The sequence below is a fragment of the Ruditapes philippinarum genome, unplaced genomic scaffold, assembly GCF_026571515.1.
Source record: "Ruditapes philippinarum isolate M1 unplaced genomic scaffold, ASM2657151v2 ctg1614_1_1_1_1, whole genome shotgun sequence".
In the NCBI taxonomy this organism is placed as follows: domain Eukaryota; kingdom Metazoa; phylum Mollusca; class Bivalvia; order Venerida; family Veneridae; genus Ruditapes; species Ruditapes philippinarum.
The window spans coordinates 96,423-113,453 of record NW_026855418.1 but is presented as its reverse complement, the minus strand read 5'-3'; the positions used below and the strand labels follow the sequence as shown (position 1 = coordinate 113,453).

The 17,031-nt window shown below is 33.4% G+C and overlaps 1 protein-coding gene across 1 annotated transcript; it reads left to right on the top strand.

Moving 5' to 3' along the window:
- Positions 1-1,577: 1,577 nt before the first annotated feature.
- On the top strand, positions 1,578-13,783 carry LOC132743254 (uncharacterized). Its single transcript, XM_060731788.1, has 9 exons — positions 1,578-2,172; positions 3,918-3,998; positions 4,326-4,763; positions 5,741-5,971; positions 6,531-6,635; positions 7,483-7,587; positions 9,211-9,737; positions 9,973-10,125; positions 13,502-13,783. Exons 1-9 carry the CDS (start codon positions 1,578-1,580, stop codon positions 13,781-13,783), a joined length of 2,517 nt encoding a protein of 838 aa, XP_060587771.1.
- The last annotated feature ends 3,248 nt before the right edge of the window (positions 13,784-17,031 follow it).

The window sequence follows — 17,031 nt, the reverse complement described above, 5'->3', positions numbered from 1 at the left end:
TGAAGTTACAAAAAAGTAGCCGAGGGTTAAAATAAAAAAGCAGAGAAATAAAATCAACATGTTTCGGAGATTTTTGTTTTCGATTTTTTCGGTGAAATTACCCCACCAACTATAACAAAGTATAAAAATATAAAAAAAAATGCAATGCCTTGCACCTTTTTATTACAACAACTTAATCGCACGTAGTGTTTATGACAAACAAAGTAGCCACTCGGATTATTTTTGTCATTTTTAGGCAACCATAATAGAAAAAGGTGCAAAAAATAGGCATTTTTATTTGATATTTTGAAAAATTTAAGACAAAAACCTTAAACGCTATATCATTCACTGTTATCTTATCATAACTTTGTTGTTTCTGGAATGTTTGAACACCTTTTTTTATCAAAAACGGCATAATTTATGCAGTAAAATTTAAAATAATAAGATATATACCTGTTTTTCATAAAATCGGCGGCCATATTGGATGCCATCTTGGATTCTGAAGCGTTGTGAAAGCAAAGTTCTTTACAATTTGGATTTTTGTAAAGGAGAGACTTTATACTTACTTTGGTTTAAGTTTCAGGTTTGGTAAAAAAATTTATTGAATGACCCTTTGCTCTTACTCTATTATAATATATTAACAGCAGTAATAAATTTGTGAAGAGAAAGATATCCTTGACGCCATTTTGCCTTTTTATGTATATGCAAAACTGTACTTATTGTGAACGTCGTCAACGAATTTCACATATCAATTAAATCAAAGCATAAATGCACTGAAGTTTTGACTTGTGAGATATATCTTAATAGTCTTTTCGTGTATGTATAATCACTTATGCATTGTGTCAGTTAACGACGGAACCGACCTGGTGCCAACGTTTTATATAAAATTACTCCTAATTAGGAATTATAAAAGTTTTATCAAGACTTAACATCCCATAATTAAACATTTGAAAACACTGATAAGGAGACGAAAATCATAATTGGGAATTTTAAAAATCTAAATAGGAGTTTATAAATGTAACATTAGGTCAATAAACCTTATAAGGAAAAATAAAATCCTTTTAGGGCTTTGTATCTTCCAATTAGCAGTTATAGTAAAAACCTTATACCGACATTGTTACTCCTAAATAAGAGTTAGGATAAATAAGATCCTATCAAGCACTTTGTTAAAATTCTAAATAAAAATTAAAGTTTTAATTTAAACTCTTTATTAACTTATTAAGTAGGAGTAACAAAGTCCTATTTGGGCATTTTACACTGCTTATGTGTTAACTCTATCACATTTCGATATAAATGATAGTAGAGATGCGCATTTTCGAAAAATATATAAATAAGTAATTGTTGTGTTTTTTTGTGTGTCTATAGTTATCAGCATAATCCTTATTTCAATAAAAGTAAACGGTACAATTTTCAGTTTATATTTATTGCTATAACATTGTGGCACATTTGCAAAAAGTTCCAAAGAACTACTCGATGTTTTCGACAATGGAGACTTCCAGATCGTGAAATCCCGTAAATTCTCAGGCATCACTAATATTTCGTTAATACAAAAATTATACATAATGTCATACATAAGCATTTTTAATTAAACTTGCAGAATGGCATCGTTAGATGAAGAGAGATATTTGAGATACCTATGGCTGCTAGGCGAGGGTGGTTTGTTTGTATTACGAGGTGTTATATCGAGAGAAACAACTAAGAGCGGTAGCACTCTTGATAATCTTCTGCAGAATGGACGTGCTCAGTTCAAAGGCGTTTTACAGAAACAACGCGATTGTCTTTTTCCTACCACTACGACAGTAAACGCAGATACATACACTTGGGATATGTCAATACTCTTTGTTGTGCTGAAGAAACTTTTTAGGTCGGGCCTGTCCCTTATAGAAAGAGCTGATTTGTCAACTTTGAAGACCTATCGAGATGATTTCCAAGGACATCCTCCGATAATGTCTATGAATGCATCAGATTATTTAAGCAATCGACAGCGTCTTGAGCAAGCTTTACGACAACTTGCATCAGGAATAAATGGGAAAGTTGAAATTGAAAGTATTATCAAAAGAACGGCAACAGGCAGAATTGATTCGGATTCAATCTTTACACACATAAGAGAGATATATGACTTCAAGACAAGTTTCTTAACAGCCGTTGAAGACATGCTACAACATGTCAATTCAAAATTCTCTTCTGTTCAAGGTAATGTACATAATTTCCGTTGTTATGCTTTTTAAATAGTTATAATTGTTGTTGTAAAATAAATTATTTTAATACAGTCTACACGATTAATTACTCAGACAAATACATTTTTTATGGTTATTAACTGCATATCTTCTCAGAATTGGTTAAAATTGTATTAATGGTATTATGGTAAATTTGATTGAACTCATTTAGCAGATTAAATATTCTACATGTACCAAAGGCTTCAAACAGAACATATGAACATATCGGTACAAAGAACGTTCTCCTACCTGGGAAACCTTATTGAAGCATATAGTTTTTAAAGATAGATAAGTTTCAATAATTTGGCATATCAAAAAAGAAACTCTATCACAAAATTTGGTTTTATTATGTATACATTTTTTGCACGTGGTCTCCCTGTACAAATGTTGAATATATATTTGGTTCCTTTATTTTGATAACTTTGTTCAATGTTTTTGCAAAACAAATGCACTTTGCTTTGGTATTAAATCCTTCAATACCATTCAGTCTGACTCATAATACATTTATTAATTATTGCAAATTGCGTACATGTGCATCCAATTCCGTAGTTAATTTACTCTAATGCTCTTGAAAAGAGGTACAATAAGTACTTAAAATCAGCAAACATTTTTCTGAACTGCAAAATTTGCAATATCTTTACTTTGTATATTTACTGTAAGTACAAAAGATATGACTTTTTTGTATCGAATAAAACATTTAAAGTTGCATATATTAACGCTCAAAAATCAGGTTTATTTAATAATCACAACCTTAGCAAGAAATCAAAGACTTGCAAGATGGTTACTATTTTACTAATTATGGTCATGTTTGTATAGCAAACATTAATCATATTTTTCGATACATTTATTTTAAAAAATCGTTATACTAAAACTGTTAAAGTTTTAAATAATTCGAAAGACTGGTAGTATATGGCAAGATTTAGATATTGCATTTTTATTCGACAACCTAGTCCAATTGAAGAACAAAGAAGTGCAACAATATGTATTGATATCAAATACATATTTGTGATATAAAGCTCGACAAAATATATATGACTTTTGACATAAGTAATCCTAAGAAACTGCAACACTGACAGACAGCATAGAAGCTCGGACACGAGACCGGCATACATGTATTTCCGATACTGTACCAGCTTATCATTTCTATGAAACCGTCAGATTTTGCCAATTTAAAATAAATCGTTTTAAGTTGATATTAAGCTGATATTTTATTTTTTGAGGCCGTACACTCGGGTAATTCGAAAATGTATTCAGACCTTGTAGATAGATCTTTAAAAACTCAAATAACTGCATATTGTGATAGTTAAAATACAAATGACATCGATAATTTATATATTTGGTCCCTTGCACTGGAGAATTTAAGAAACAGTAAGCATATAATAAAAGCTCTTGCTGCTTTTGTTTCCATAGAACATGGTAGTGTTTCAAAAATTTAAGTTCTGATGTCAGAACGATTCCAGTCGATGTTCCGTAAACTAGGGTAATAGGTTCCTTACATGCCGGGACTCAGACCCACATCGGGGAATGACAAGTGGTTTGAATGAACGTTACCACTCGACAACATATGTCCCGGCTGTAATCAGCTTATACTGGAATTCCTAGTTATATTCAAGCGTGTTTAACTGAATTGTGCATCGATATTGTCACATTTTTTATTACATTTATGGATTCACTTTTTCAAAGAAAAGGAATTGAAATAATTAAAATAATGTGTTTTGACAGGAAATGAGGAACTGATACTTCAAAAGTTGACTGACCTGCAAATCAAACACTTTCGGAAAACAAAACATAAGTATTCACGAGGTAATTCAGACTTTAAATACTATATTTTTGAATACCTAATATGATACATAACATATTGACCTTTGAAAAGCTCAATAATGACAATTTCCTGATGCCCACTTGAACTACGGTATGCATGCTTCTTCTTCTTCTTCATACATAAATAAATAAATGATAACTAAATAAATTAATAAAAACATATAAATGTAAAAATAGATAGATAAATAAATAAATAGTAAATAAATAAATAAATAAATAAATAAATAAATAAATATTAAATGAAAAACAAGTAATTATAATATGTACATATTTTTCTTCTATTTCGGAAAAATTTATTATCACTTTCAGAGTTAAGAATAATCATACAAGCCGAATGTGATACTGAAGAAAAGCAAAGGAAAGCCAACGACTTACTGTTTGAGTTTGTCGAGTTAATACATAGAGATACAGCAATTCGTAGCGATGAAATTAAAAGAATAATAACACAAAGGGTTGAATGGTACGGCGAAATTACATTACAATTGCTAGATGATTTAATTGAATGGTTCAGTGATATAGAAGACCTGTCTGACGGAGTTGGCAAACCTCGTTTGGGAAGTATCATTTTACCAATTTCCTGTTCTTCGGTAACAGGCATCCTCACGCTTTTGAAATATATGAATGGCGATCAAAGCAAACAATGTTTATCAAGAATTTCTTCAACTATCAGTGTATCACTTGGATTCCCGTGCTTATTATCATGGAAAGTTGAACCTATGAGTCTAACGAGTGCTCTTCCCACAAGTTGTAAGTATTATTTAGTAATAGGGAACTTCGTTTGTTTAAGTCTATAAAACGTTATATCTGCATCTCATAATTTACAACATTTATTGCTATAATTTTGAAAATGAATAAACTCAAAGTAACTGTTGTTTGTATTTCCTTAAACGTGAATTATCATGTTCAAAATCATTCAACGGTTAAATAAAACTCTCCTTACAGTTGCAGCATTATCCGGAACATTTTATTCTGTTTTCGTTTTATATCCATAAGATTAATGATAGAATAATAATACGATTACAATTTGTTTAAGCTCCAACCATCAATAGCATAAGTTTAGATTTCTTATAAAAATTCAAAGTACGAACAAGGGAAATATTTTGAAAATAAAGTACGCTCGAAAAATGCTCAAAATATTTTACCGATGGAATTATTTTCAAAGAGTTCAGCTTTTTAGCTAAATCGCTTTCTCTTCTATTAGAAAATTTATACTTCCAAATAAAAGTCGTTCTGACATGATATTGATATACATGTACTAAGTACTTTAGTGTTTTTAATTCCAAAGACCAAAATTTGTTAAGTACTTTGAGCGTACACATTGGCAAAAAAGATAAAAATATATCAAGAGTATTCGCAATGTATTTTTGATGAAAGTGACGTTTATAATACTAAAAACTGTTTTCCCTTGATTTGTTTGGATATTCAATTGAAATAAAAAATCTCTTAAACAGAGCCTATCAATGTCGGCGTACGCGATTACAATAAAAATTAGATACGGGATGGAACAGTTGTCTTTCTTGGGAAGACATGTGCCAATTGAAATAGATGCGTCTTTGCTCTTTTCTTCGTTTCTGTATTTTCAAACTGTGCTGCTTGTAAATCATGACCAATTTTGATATGTTTTAATTGGTCAAATTGCAATTTAAAAGAGTTAAGAAATTTCAAAATGTTTCTTACATTTCTTTCATTTAATGACGTTAACTTACTTGTAATATCTGTTTCAGTATTAAGCCCTGGAAAAGGAAAAAGATCAAAAGAAGTGAAGAATTTAGTATTACCTATTAATGCCATTAATATAGAACAGTTGACAGATATTTGTAAAATGTTCGGCGAAGCAGAGAGAAGCAGTAATATGGAAAAGATATCCACTTCATTATCAAAAATATTCGGAGAAACCATTAGTCTTAAAACAAACGTTGACAATGATCAGTTACGGAGTATTGTAAATGAAAAAGGTAACATTTGGACATTAGCTTGTTATTTATAAGGATTAATATAAGTAAAGAGAAAAAATACAAATACTGTCCGATTAGCTCAATAGGTAGAGCGTTGAACTGTGAATCGAGCGACCCGTGTTCGGACGGTGCTGGTCATTTTTGTAGTGATTGATCATGAAATGCTTTCTACGGTCATTTGTTCTCTACTTTTGCTTTAGCATGTACAGTTGTTATCATTTCCTTGCAAAACAAAAGGCAGTATGTCAAATAGTAAACGGCTTGACAGCCTGTTCAGGAACGATGCAGTGGATCAACTGTGCTCTGGTGAATTCCGTTAGGCCTTCTGTCGTGATACAAAGGGTTAACTAACACTACCAAAAATACAAAAAGAACAAAAAAATAAACAGATGGCAAATCGGTACCAAACCCCATTCATGTATAATAATATCAGTTTTATCAGATATGCACATGATAGCAATAAACAACAATTTCGTGAAAACGCACTGTTATTTCTTTTTTATATACTAGTACATTTAGTTATGCTATAACTTTTCCATTGTTTGACTCATTCATTCAGGTTATACTGAAAGCCAACCTGACAAATTAATTGATGGCCAATCATCTGACGTAAAAGACAAGAAGCGAACTCAGAAAAAGTTAAGTTCGTCTGATTCCGGTGAAGGTAAACATTATCTTTATAGTCTAAACATCATATTGTTACCATAAACAACATATTCATAAATGAGAGGTTGTATTGCTGACTTTTTGTGAATAGGATATGACGTGTACTGCAAGAAAATATATAAATCACCTTTGTATATATAAACCTTTGAGTTCATAACACATTAGATATCCTGGCTAAAAAGTTCATATCTTTGTTAGAATACAGTTTATAGATATTTTTATATCGCATGTCTATCAATCTGTACCGATGTGGGTTCGATTTGTGTTAAATTTATTTGCGGATGCTTCAAAATGCATAATTTCACCATTTGCATTTTGCTAACTCTTGGTCTATGCTTAGGGATTTTATTCTGTTTTGTTTACCTTATTCAGTAAATATTCGTTTAAAACGCTTTAAATTCAATGCATTTAAGACGGTGCTGGTCATTTTCATACTGATTAATCATGAAATGCTTTCTACGGTCATTTGTTCTCTACTTTTGCTCTAGCATGTACAGTTGTTATCATTTTTTTGCAAAACAAAAGGCAGTATGTCAAATAGTAAACTGCTTCACAACCTGTTCAGGAACGATGCAGTGGATCAACTGTGCTCTGGTGAATTCCGTTAGGCCTTCTGTCGTGATACAAAGGGTTATCTAACACTACCAAAAATACAAAAAGAACAAAAATTAAACAGATGGCAAATCGGTACCAAACCCCATTCATGTATAATAATATCAGTTTTATCAGATATGCACATGATAGCAATAAACAACAATTTCGTGAAAACGCACTGTTATTTCTTTTTATATACTAGTACATTTAGTTATGCTATAACTTTTCCATTGTTTGACTCATTCATTCAGGTTATACTGAAAGCCAACCTGACAAATTAATTGATGGCCAATCATCTGACGTAAAAGACAAGAAGCGAACTCAGAAAAAGTTAAGTTCGTCTGATTCCGGTGAAGGTAAACATTATCTTTATAGTCCAAACATCATATTGTTACCATAAACAACATAATTATTCATAAATGAGAGGTTGTATTGCTTTGACTTTTTGTGAATAGGATATGACGTGTACTGCAAGAAAATATATAAATCACCTTTGTATATATAAACCTTTGAGTTCATAACACATTAGATATCCTGGCTAAAAAAGTTCATATCTTTGTTAGAATACAGTTTATAGATATTTTTTATATCGCATGTCTATCAATCTGTACCGATGTGGCTTCGATTTGTGTTAAATTTATTTGCGGATGCTTCAAAATGCATAATTTTACCATTTGCATTTTGCTAACGCTTGGTCTATACTTAGGGATTTTTTTCTGTTTTGTTTACATTATTCAGTAAATTTTCGTTTTAAACGCTCTAATTCAATGCATATACTCGAAATAATTGTATGTATTATTTTTATATTAAATGAAAGTTACAATAAATAACAATGAATATTCATGAGTCGTTCATGAATATTCCTCATTGGTAAATTCAAATATCAAAGTGTTATTAATGGGAAACATATAAAATCATTTTATATACGGCAGCCAGTAAGATATAGAGGATATTTGTTAAGTTCAGTGTAAGATCGGAATATATTTCACCGAGTAAGCTCCAAAAGTTATATTTCACGAGTGGCGCAGCCACGAGTGAAATATGAACTTTTGGTGTTCACAAGGTGAAATATATTTCGATCTTAAACTACACTAAACACATTTCTTTTCATTATATGGAAAGAAACGTTTAAAAAGACACTGTAACATAACATTTAAAGAAAAGCGCGCCAAATAATAATACATGATGTCATTTACGATGTTACGTCTTGAAAGTGGTTCCCAGTACTGTGCACGCTAGTATTTCACTGAAACAACGTAAGAGGCTCGAATTCAAAACAGTGAAGTTATCAAATTGATAACTTCACTGTTTAAAACCGTGAAATTATCAGTTTTTTATCACTGATATATATCTATAAACCACCAAAAACATGTAATAAGATGTCATAATCATATTATTGACTGATATTCACCGTTTGAGCAGACGGACAGACATTTGACTGAAATGGACTCCAGGGCATTGCCTTTGTTGTTTTTTTTATAGGGGAAAATATATTCCTTTATGCTGTTCATCATTGAAATAGTCTTCTAAAAGTTGTTGTTGTTGTTGTTGTTGTTAATGTTGCATGAGCGGGCAAACGGACGGACAGCTCAATATATACGTATAAAACCGAATGAATCATATCCATCACATCAAAAATAAACCGAATAGATAATATACTTACAAAAGAACAATGAACATTAAAGTTCAAGTCTTTATCATAGTAATATAGAAATATTTTCAACGTATTCTAAATGGGATTTACATAATGTTTTAAATAATTTAAAGGAACTTTGTTTTATTCTCATTTTAACACTATTTTTGTGTCTAATAACCTTCTCTTAAATCAAATAATATTATCTATATAAATAAAATTTAATATTGCCTACCTATAGGGTTATCAATTATAATTGCTTTGAACAATTTAATGTTGTTATATTGTACTTCAAATAAAGGCAGAAAAACGACATATGTTATTGCCATTAGTCTTGTTTTTTTAGATTTACTATCAATGACAGATGAAATGTCGGAATTGCTTGACTTCAGCAGAAAGGAAGACTTCAGCAGAAGGGAAGAGGTTAATTGGGTAATGTCAATACTTGCACTTAAGATCACAGCAGATGAAGCTATGACATATTTAGCGAGGTCAATTTTCAAACAGTTCTTCGACAGTTTGACTCCTTCTGAGAAAAACAACCTTCAAAATTTGCTAGATATCGCTCAAAATCGATGCAAAGTATACAAATTAAGACGAGTTGAAGAACCTCTTGTATGGGAGGTTAACGCACCAGAGTGTAGGTCTTTGTTGAAGAAGCTTGTCTCAGCTCATTGGAAACCAGCAAACCTTGAATGGGACAATATTGGAGATAGTAATGTGGAAAGTTACTGGAAAATCGCAAAGCTATACATGCCACGGGGAAACAAGAAGAGCACTTCTCCAAAGGATACAGACATGCACGCAATACTTAATTTGTTGAGGAACTTCAAACTGGAAAATTTTGCTAAGGAAAGGAATGCAATAGATCAGGTACTATCATGTTTATTGTTTATCTATTTCTTCTATCCCAATGGAAAATTTTAAAAGTGGCATATGTATATAAGAGGATTAGTGAAAGAGTTGATATTTTAAATAAAAAGCGGATAAATAAACGTTTTGGAAAATATTTATATTTAAGACGCACATACTAGTAAAAGACAAAAAACAACAACTTGTAAACATTTGGACAGTATATACCTATGTAACTAGCTTGTTTGAATTACAGATGATTCGTCACAGGAACAATTTATGTCATTCTCCCGACACCACAATTTCGGAAAAGGAAATGACTGAAATATTCACGAATATTAACACATTCATGGATAGTACCACGTTGGATGAAGATATTAAATCAAAGACAAAGAATAAACTTCAACAGGTACCGATTCATTTTTTCCCCTTAAAAAATATTGATGTTTTGATTCACAAAATGCTCAGAACCGAGCTTTAGTGATCGCAAGGTATCTTTACAAACATCCCCTCCTAATCATAGATTAAATCTTTACCTATTTTTACAAGAAAGCTATGAAATAATGTAAATCTATACAACAGTGTAATAAAGCAATAAATGGTTCCATGCAAAAAAGAAGGTCACAGCACCTATAATAAGACTGTAACATATGTCAACGCTGAAGACTTTGATATTTATTATGTAGCATTTCTTAATTAACCTCTACAGAAGGTACATAAATTATTCCCTGGTACTGTTTTATGGTATACATTTCTTACTTTGACTTATATTGAAAACTAATTATCAAATCTTCTTTAGTCGAGGAATGCATGTTACAAACTGTTTTGGTAATAACAGAACTTTGTAGTACTTAGTAACTAAAATATTGAAAATATCAAATATCAGCCACGCCCTTAGAAACATTTATTAGGACGAAAAAGTTGTTGGCTTTTTTTTTTGCATGATACCTAAAACTGACAAATTATGCCTTTTAGGGAAGGAGACATCTTGTAATATTCACAAAGATATTTCTATAATAACAAAGAGCTTAACTAATCTTTCAATCTTATCCCGTGTTTCTACTAGGCTCAGATATTAGATTTAAGGTTAACTTAAACCCCTGTCCCACAAGGGCGGCATCCAAAGAAAATTCAGAACGCCGAGTTGAACGCAGTTAGATCACCAACATCGCCGTAGCATCGTAGTGGCATCGCATAGATTGCCGACGGACGGCGCGCATTTTAAGCATGCTCGTGAATGCCCTGTCATACTGCGCTTTTACTGCGTTTGCACGGCGTTGTTAAATTTAACAAAGCGTCACGAGATCGCAAGAAAAATCTGATATTTTAGATGACATGGAGACTTCACAGCGTCTTAACAGCGTCCTCAAAGCGATCATGGCGTTGTTTCTGAGCTTCCACGGCGTTGCAATGCGTTCTTACGGCGTTTTAATTGGCGATTGACTGCATCCGGACTGCTCTTCTACTTTGTTTTCACAACCTTTATACGGCGCTCTCGCGGCGCTCACACTGCGTTGAAATCGTGCTTTATATACCAGCGATTACTCATTCTGAATAGTCGTGAACCTAATGCACCTGCATGCAAGCAAGCAATTTTCCAGCTTGCTGTCGTTCATCATCCAAGGACATTTCCTTGCAAACACGTTCTATATATACAGTGAAAACCCTCAAAGAGTATAAAGACCACCAAAGGAACTGGACTAAAATGGTTTTAATTTCGGATGGTATTAATTGTGGATATAATTAACAAAGGGTTGGTCTTTATTCCGGGTGGTTTTAAGAAGGGGTACTACTGAACCGTATTCTGCAATTTTGATGAACGCACTAGAATCGCCTTGTGTGTGCATTGGTCGCCGTGACAGTGGTGTAAAGTCGCAATAAGAGCGTTTTGAAAAAATAAAAGCGCCGTACACACGCAGTATATGCGACGAAGAGATGCCGCACAATCTCCGTACAAGCGCCATGGATAATTACGTCGTCTATTCGGCGTTCCCTCTGCGCTTTCACGGCGCTCCTGTTGCGTTGAAGGGGTTGTAACCAAGTTGCTACGGCGTCCTTACTGCGATCCCACAGCGCTATTTTCTGAACGCCGAGTGACAACGTCTGTTTTGAGCATGCTAAAAATGTGCGCCGTCGGTCGGCGGTCTATGCGATGCCACTTCTATGCTGTGGTGCTGCTGCGGCGGTGTTTACGATCTTAATGCGCTCACCTCGGCGTTCTGAATTTGCGTTCTGAATTTTCTTTGGACGCCGTGAGAACGCCGCCCTATTGTGACAGGGGTTTAACAAACGCCGCCATTCGGTGTTCTGATAAGAGCGCAGTGGGCTCGCAGAAAAAGACGTCGTAGCAACTCAATAGCATCTCCTACAACGCAACAGGAACGCCGTAAAAGCAAACAAAAAACGCCGAATGAACCGATGGTTATCCACGGACATTGGATTGTGTGGCGTTTCTGCCGCGCCTATACAGCGTGTTCATGGAGCTATACGATTTCAGTGTAGTGTGAGCGCGGCGAGAGCTTCATACAAGCGCAGAGAACACAGTAGAAGCACAGTCCGAACGCAGACTATCGCCAATTAAAACGCCGACTAGCGCCGTACCATCACCATGATCGCCGTAAGGACGCCGTGAAGTCTCCATGTCATCGAAAATATCATATTTTGTTGCGATCTCATAGCGCTTTGTGTAATTTAACAACACCGTGCAAACGAAGTGAAAGTGCAGTCTACTTAGACAGGGCCTTTACATATAGCTTAGCTCAATTGGTCGAGTACCGAATATGAACTCTTGGAGTCGTTTTGGACGTGGGAAATGAGCCGTGACAATTTATCTCGGAGATTAGAAGTATTAGTCATTTGTGTGTCTTACCGCTGACTTAGGATATTTATCATAAATAACTAATGGTCAGTCACAAACGAAGAAATTACAAGTTAGTTATCATTAAAGGCCAAGTAACTTGATCGCCGATATATGACCAAACGTGTTAATCACGGCGTAAAAAAGGAACAATATATGTACGCATAGCTTAAAAATGATAGCGCCTTTGTTTCTTCTCTCGTTGTTTCATCAAATGGTCTAGAGCTTAGATTAAGTGGGCTTTAGTTATGCTTAGTAATTTGGGATCGAACATGGCTTGCAATTCTTTCCTGCGCATCGTTCCAATGTTTTGCTATCGCTCACTTTCTTACGTGTGAAGAAACGTGTGTATTCATTGAACTGCGAACGGAGCGTAACTGCTCAGTAATGTTAGAAAGACATATATCAAAAAGTAATTATAAAAGATAGCCTCCACAGAAACCACAAGATAAATAGGAGAGATGATAAGGATGTTGCCTTGCCTAGTTAACCATGGCTGAAATATGCCACTTTTTTAACAAGAAAAACATGCAAATTGAAACCCGGTTTGTGTGAGTCTATTCATAAGGTATATTGGAACAGTGCAACATCCCTCACAACACCTTGACTTATTCTCATTTTTGTTGAAATCATGTGGTGGAGATAGCAATTAATATCAGGTTAGCAATATGTGCCTATTCTTGGCCTTTTTATATGTGTCTAAGTAGTTATCAATTTAAAACAAATGTTTTGTTTAATTACATAACTTATCAAAAATAGTTTAAGAACACCAGAGATGTACAAACCACTTTAAGGTAATCAATTGTGTGCACAAGTGACATCACCTAAGTTTCACAATGAAATACATGTATCCTGAAAGGGTGAGATACTTTCGTCTTTTGTTCTGTTTTATATAGTTTAAATAAAATAACGTAAATTTATTTGCCAGGTTCAACTTATATCGAATGAAGACAAATGGCACTTGTACAAGGAAGTCTTACCGGTACAAATAACAGGTTTTGCAGTGGATCTGGACAGAACTGAGCAATTCTTGAGCATCACTAAAAGACTACTATTTGTATTTGAAAATGCCATGAAACGAAAATATGTTGACTATTTGCCACGTAATTGGCGTGAGAGTTTAGCAGAAGTTGATTTAGTAATGGCGTGTGTAATATGTTTCGTTGGTATGGGAGTATATTACCTCTGGAGACATAAGCTCACTCATTAATAATTATTGCAAATCCCAGCACTGAATTATTATACTTCTAAATCAAAACTTAAAATATGACATAAAAATAATGCTAGACAGTTAAAAGCTACTTTCCCACACATTGTAGTTTGGGCGTTTTTGAAATAAAATAACTTCAAACGAAAAACATTCACCACCGACTCGAATATTTATATGGAACTTGATGATTCATACATGACTTATTCGACGGAAAAACAACGAAGTAAAGTTTTCGCAAAATTTATCATGCTGTAATTTTAAACCGTTACAACGTTTATTTAGTAAATATTCACTAAAATTATAAATATACCCGATAACTTGTTGCAAATAGATCCGTAGGTTTCGGGTAGAACAGTTGTGCGCTTGGTAAGTTTGTCATCCTGCACTCGACTGCTTCACAATACATCGTACAGAATTATGTTGCTACGAAGAGACAAAAAGGAAGAAAATATCTTGGTAATCCGGTTTTAAAATGACATGTCCTACTGTCAACGGGTGTGATAATAGGGGTGTTCATATGTGTGTCAAGTGAAACATAACAATCGTTATGTCATTCTCGTGAAAACTGAATGTTTTACTTCTTTGCAAATTTAATTACTGTAAACAAATATGATATTGTTTTAAACCCGTTTTGTGCGGGATAGTAGCTTTAATATATAATTAAAGTTTCAAATGTTTCTCACTTCATGGTTTTCTAACTGTACTGAAAAAAGTATTCTTTTTTAGAATTTGTATTCTTTTCTTTTAGATACTTTATGTATAAAATATTCGGTAAACGACAAACTTTGTCGGCAAACAGGCTGTAAATTGTGTTTCGAAACTGTTTATATATTTATATCGAACTGTTGATATGAATGTATTGTTTGGCAATATTGGCCTGATGTATTTTAATATTCCACGACCTTTTGTCGGTAATTGTTGGATTCAGAGGTTTATCGTACGGATTTTGAATTATGGCAAAACGGTATATATGGTTTCTGTATAACCTAAGTTACCTACACAACACTTGATGGGGCGTCCGTGGCCAAGTGGTTAAGGTCGTTGACTTCAAACCACTTTCCCTCACCGCTGTGGGTTCGAATCCCGACAGGGACTTCCTTCACCAGTAAAGCTGGACTGTCGCGACCTATACGGTGTCGATGTGACGTACAATCCAAAACAAACAAACAACACTTGACTAACTAGCCTCAATGAGAAGACGTTAATAGTTTCTTGTTTCAAATTAAAGGCTGTAGGTTTGAATCTAAATGGAACATCATTTCTTTTGGGTTTTTTATGTTTTGCGAAACTTTTTTTTTGTACGCCAATCACCCATGCATTGTACGACTGTACAAATTGAATACATTTTCATCTATCAAATTAAGATTTTTTTAAAAGGAAAAGACTAAAGATGTTAAAGAAACGATGAAAGGCGCTGATATCGCATTTTATTTAAAGATAAATAAATCTGAAAGATAAATACTTTATTAAGGATACAAGCTTTCAACTTCGCAATTGCTATGCAATATCATTTTCACCACTAAGCTATCGAGGGGTTAGTATACCATGAAGCACATGTAAATAAATATTCATACAAATCAATAAATAAATCGTAATTAACCTATAGCTCTTCAGCGCTTCTTATGTAAAATTCTTCCAAGTATAATTTCCAATAACCGTAAATTATACCATACCCAGACTATGGTATAATTTTCAGTTTTGAAGATCGAAAGAGTAAGTGTTTCTGGGCGGAGCTATAGGTTAAAACAGATACACCATTGGTGCGTTGACGATTTCTGGGTTTGCGTAAATTATACCATAATCACGTGACCTTTCTTATACAACCTCACTCGACTTCGTCTCGTGAGGTCAAGGCATAAGAAAGGTCACGTGATTATGGTATAATTTACGCAAACCCAGAAATCGTCAACGCACCAATGGTATATCTATTACTTAATTACGGAAACTAGCGAAAATGCTTCCGAAAGTTAATGAGTCACACAACAATCTTGCCAAACAACACTGTTACCATTTTTTATTAAAGACCATGTTAACCATATTATCAAAAATAATTTATGACCCGTAAAATAATTACATTTTAAAGTTGCATTGTGTGTGTAAATATATTTTATTTTTTACTACATTCCCGTAACTGTTTCAATGTACTTCAAATATCTCAAATTTACCTTCTACTCGTACCTGTAATACATGAATATAACATAGATTGCTTTCTGGTGTTGTCGATACATGTTAAACACGAACTGACACCTCGCGCGCACATCCAACCCCACCCATCTGTTCTTTAAACTTTATAGTCACGCTGAAATTTGTATATACCGTTTCAGCTTTTTTCTCATGAAAAAACTGTATTGCCTTTATTGTGCTGGATTAAGTACGATTTTGAAAATCACATAATGGTTGCCAGCAACCATAAATGTTTTATAGAGAAATATGGATTTATAATAATTATCTTCTGAATATTTAAAAGAATGTTGAAACGGGCAGATAATATATATCAAGTATACGAAGTATACCAAGTAATATATAAGTGTTGAAGTAAATATTTGTTCCCTGGAGGTATTAAAAATGTGTTTGACTTATGTGTACAACGGTATCGTGAATGACGTCTTGACGGAACTTCATCACTTATGTACAAAAAGAGTACTCGCGCACTCTTAACAACACACACATACGAACAATTTGGTATATAAAACTTGCTGTTGGCTGACATAGACCACTTCGATGCCATTTTACCCTATGAATTTGCAGCACTATTAAACGTTTTATGCGCTTTTGCTTGCCATATCAATCATAAATATATATAATTATGATTGATATGGCAAGCAAGTGCGCATAAAACGTTTAATAGTGCTGCAAATTCATAGGGTAAAATGGCATCGAAGTGGTCTATGTCAGCCAACAGCAAGTTTTATATACCAAATTGTTCGTCTAGGTCTATAGTTTCCGGAATAAATATTCATTTGGCTCAAGTCCGATGCAAAGCGTAGAAATCCAAGATGGCGTCAAAGATGGCCGCCAAATCCCTAAATATTCTAGAACATTAATGTTGGCTCATATTTGTTTCCATTTTTATATTTCAAGTAAAATTTAGCACGGAAGATGCAATTTAAAATGTTTTATACGACAATACTTTACTGGAGAAAACGGATTGCATTTTTTCTTTTTTATACATAAATATGCAAAATAATGCTAAACTTATGGTTTTGCTACGATACTCTTGTCTATGCTTATTATGTATTACTTATTTT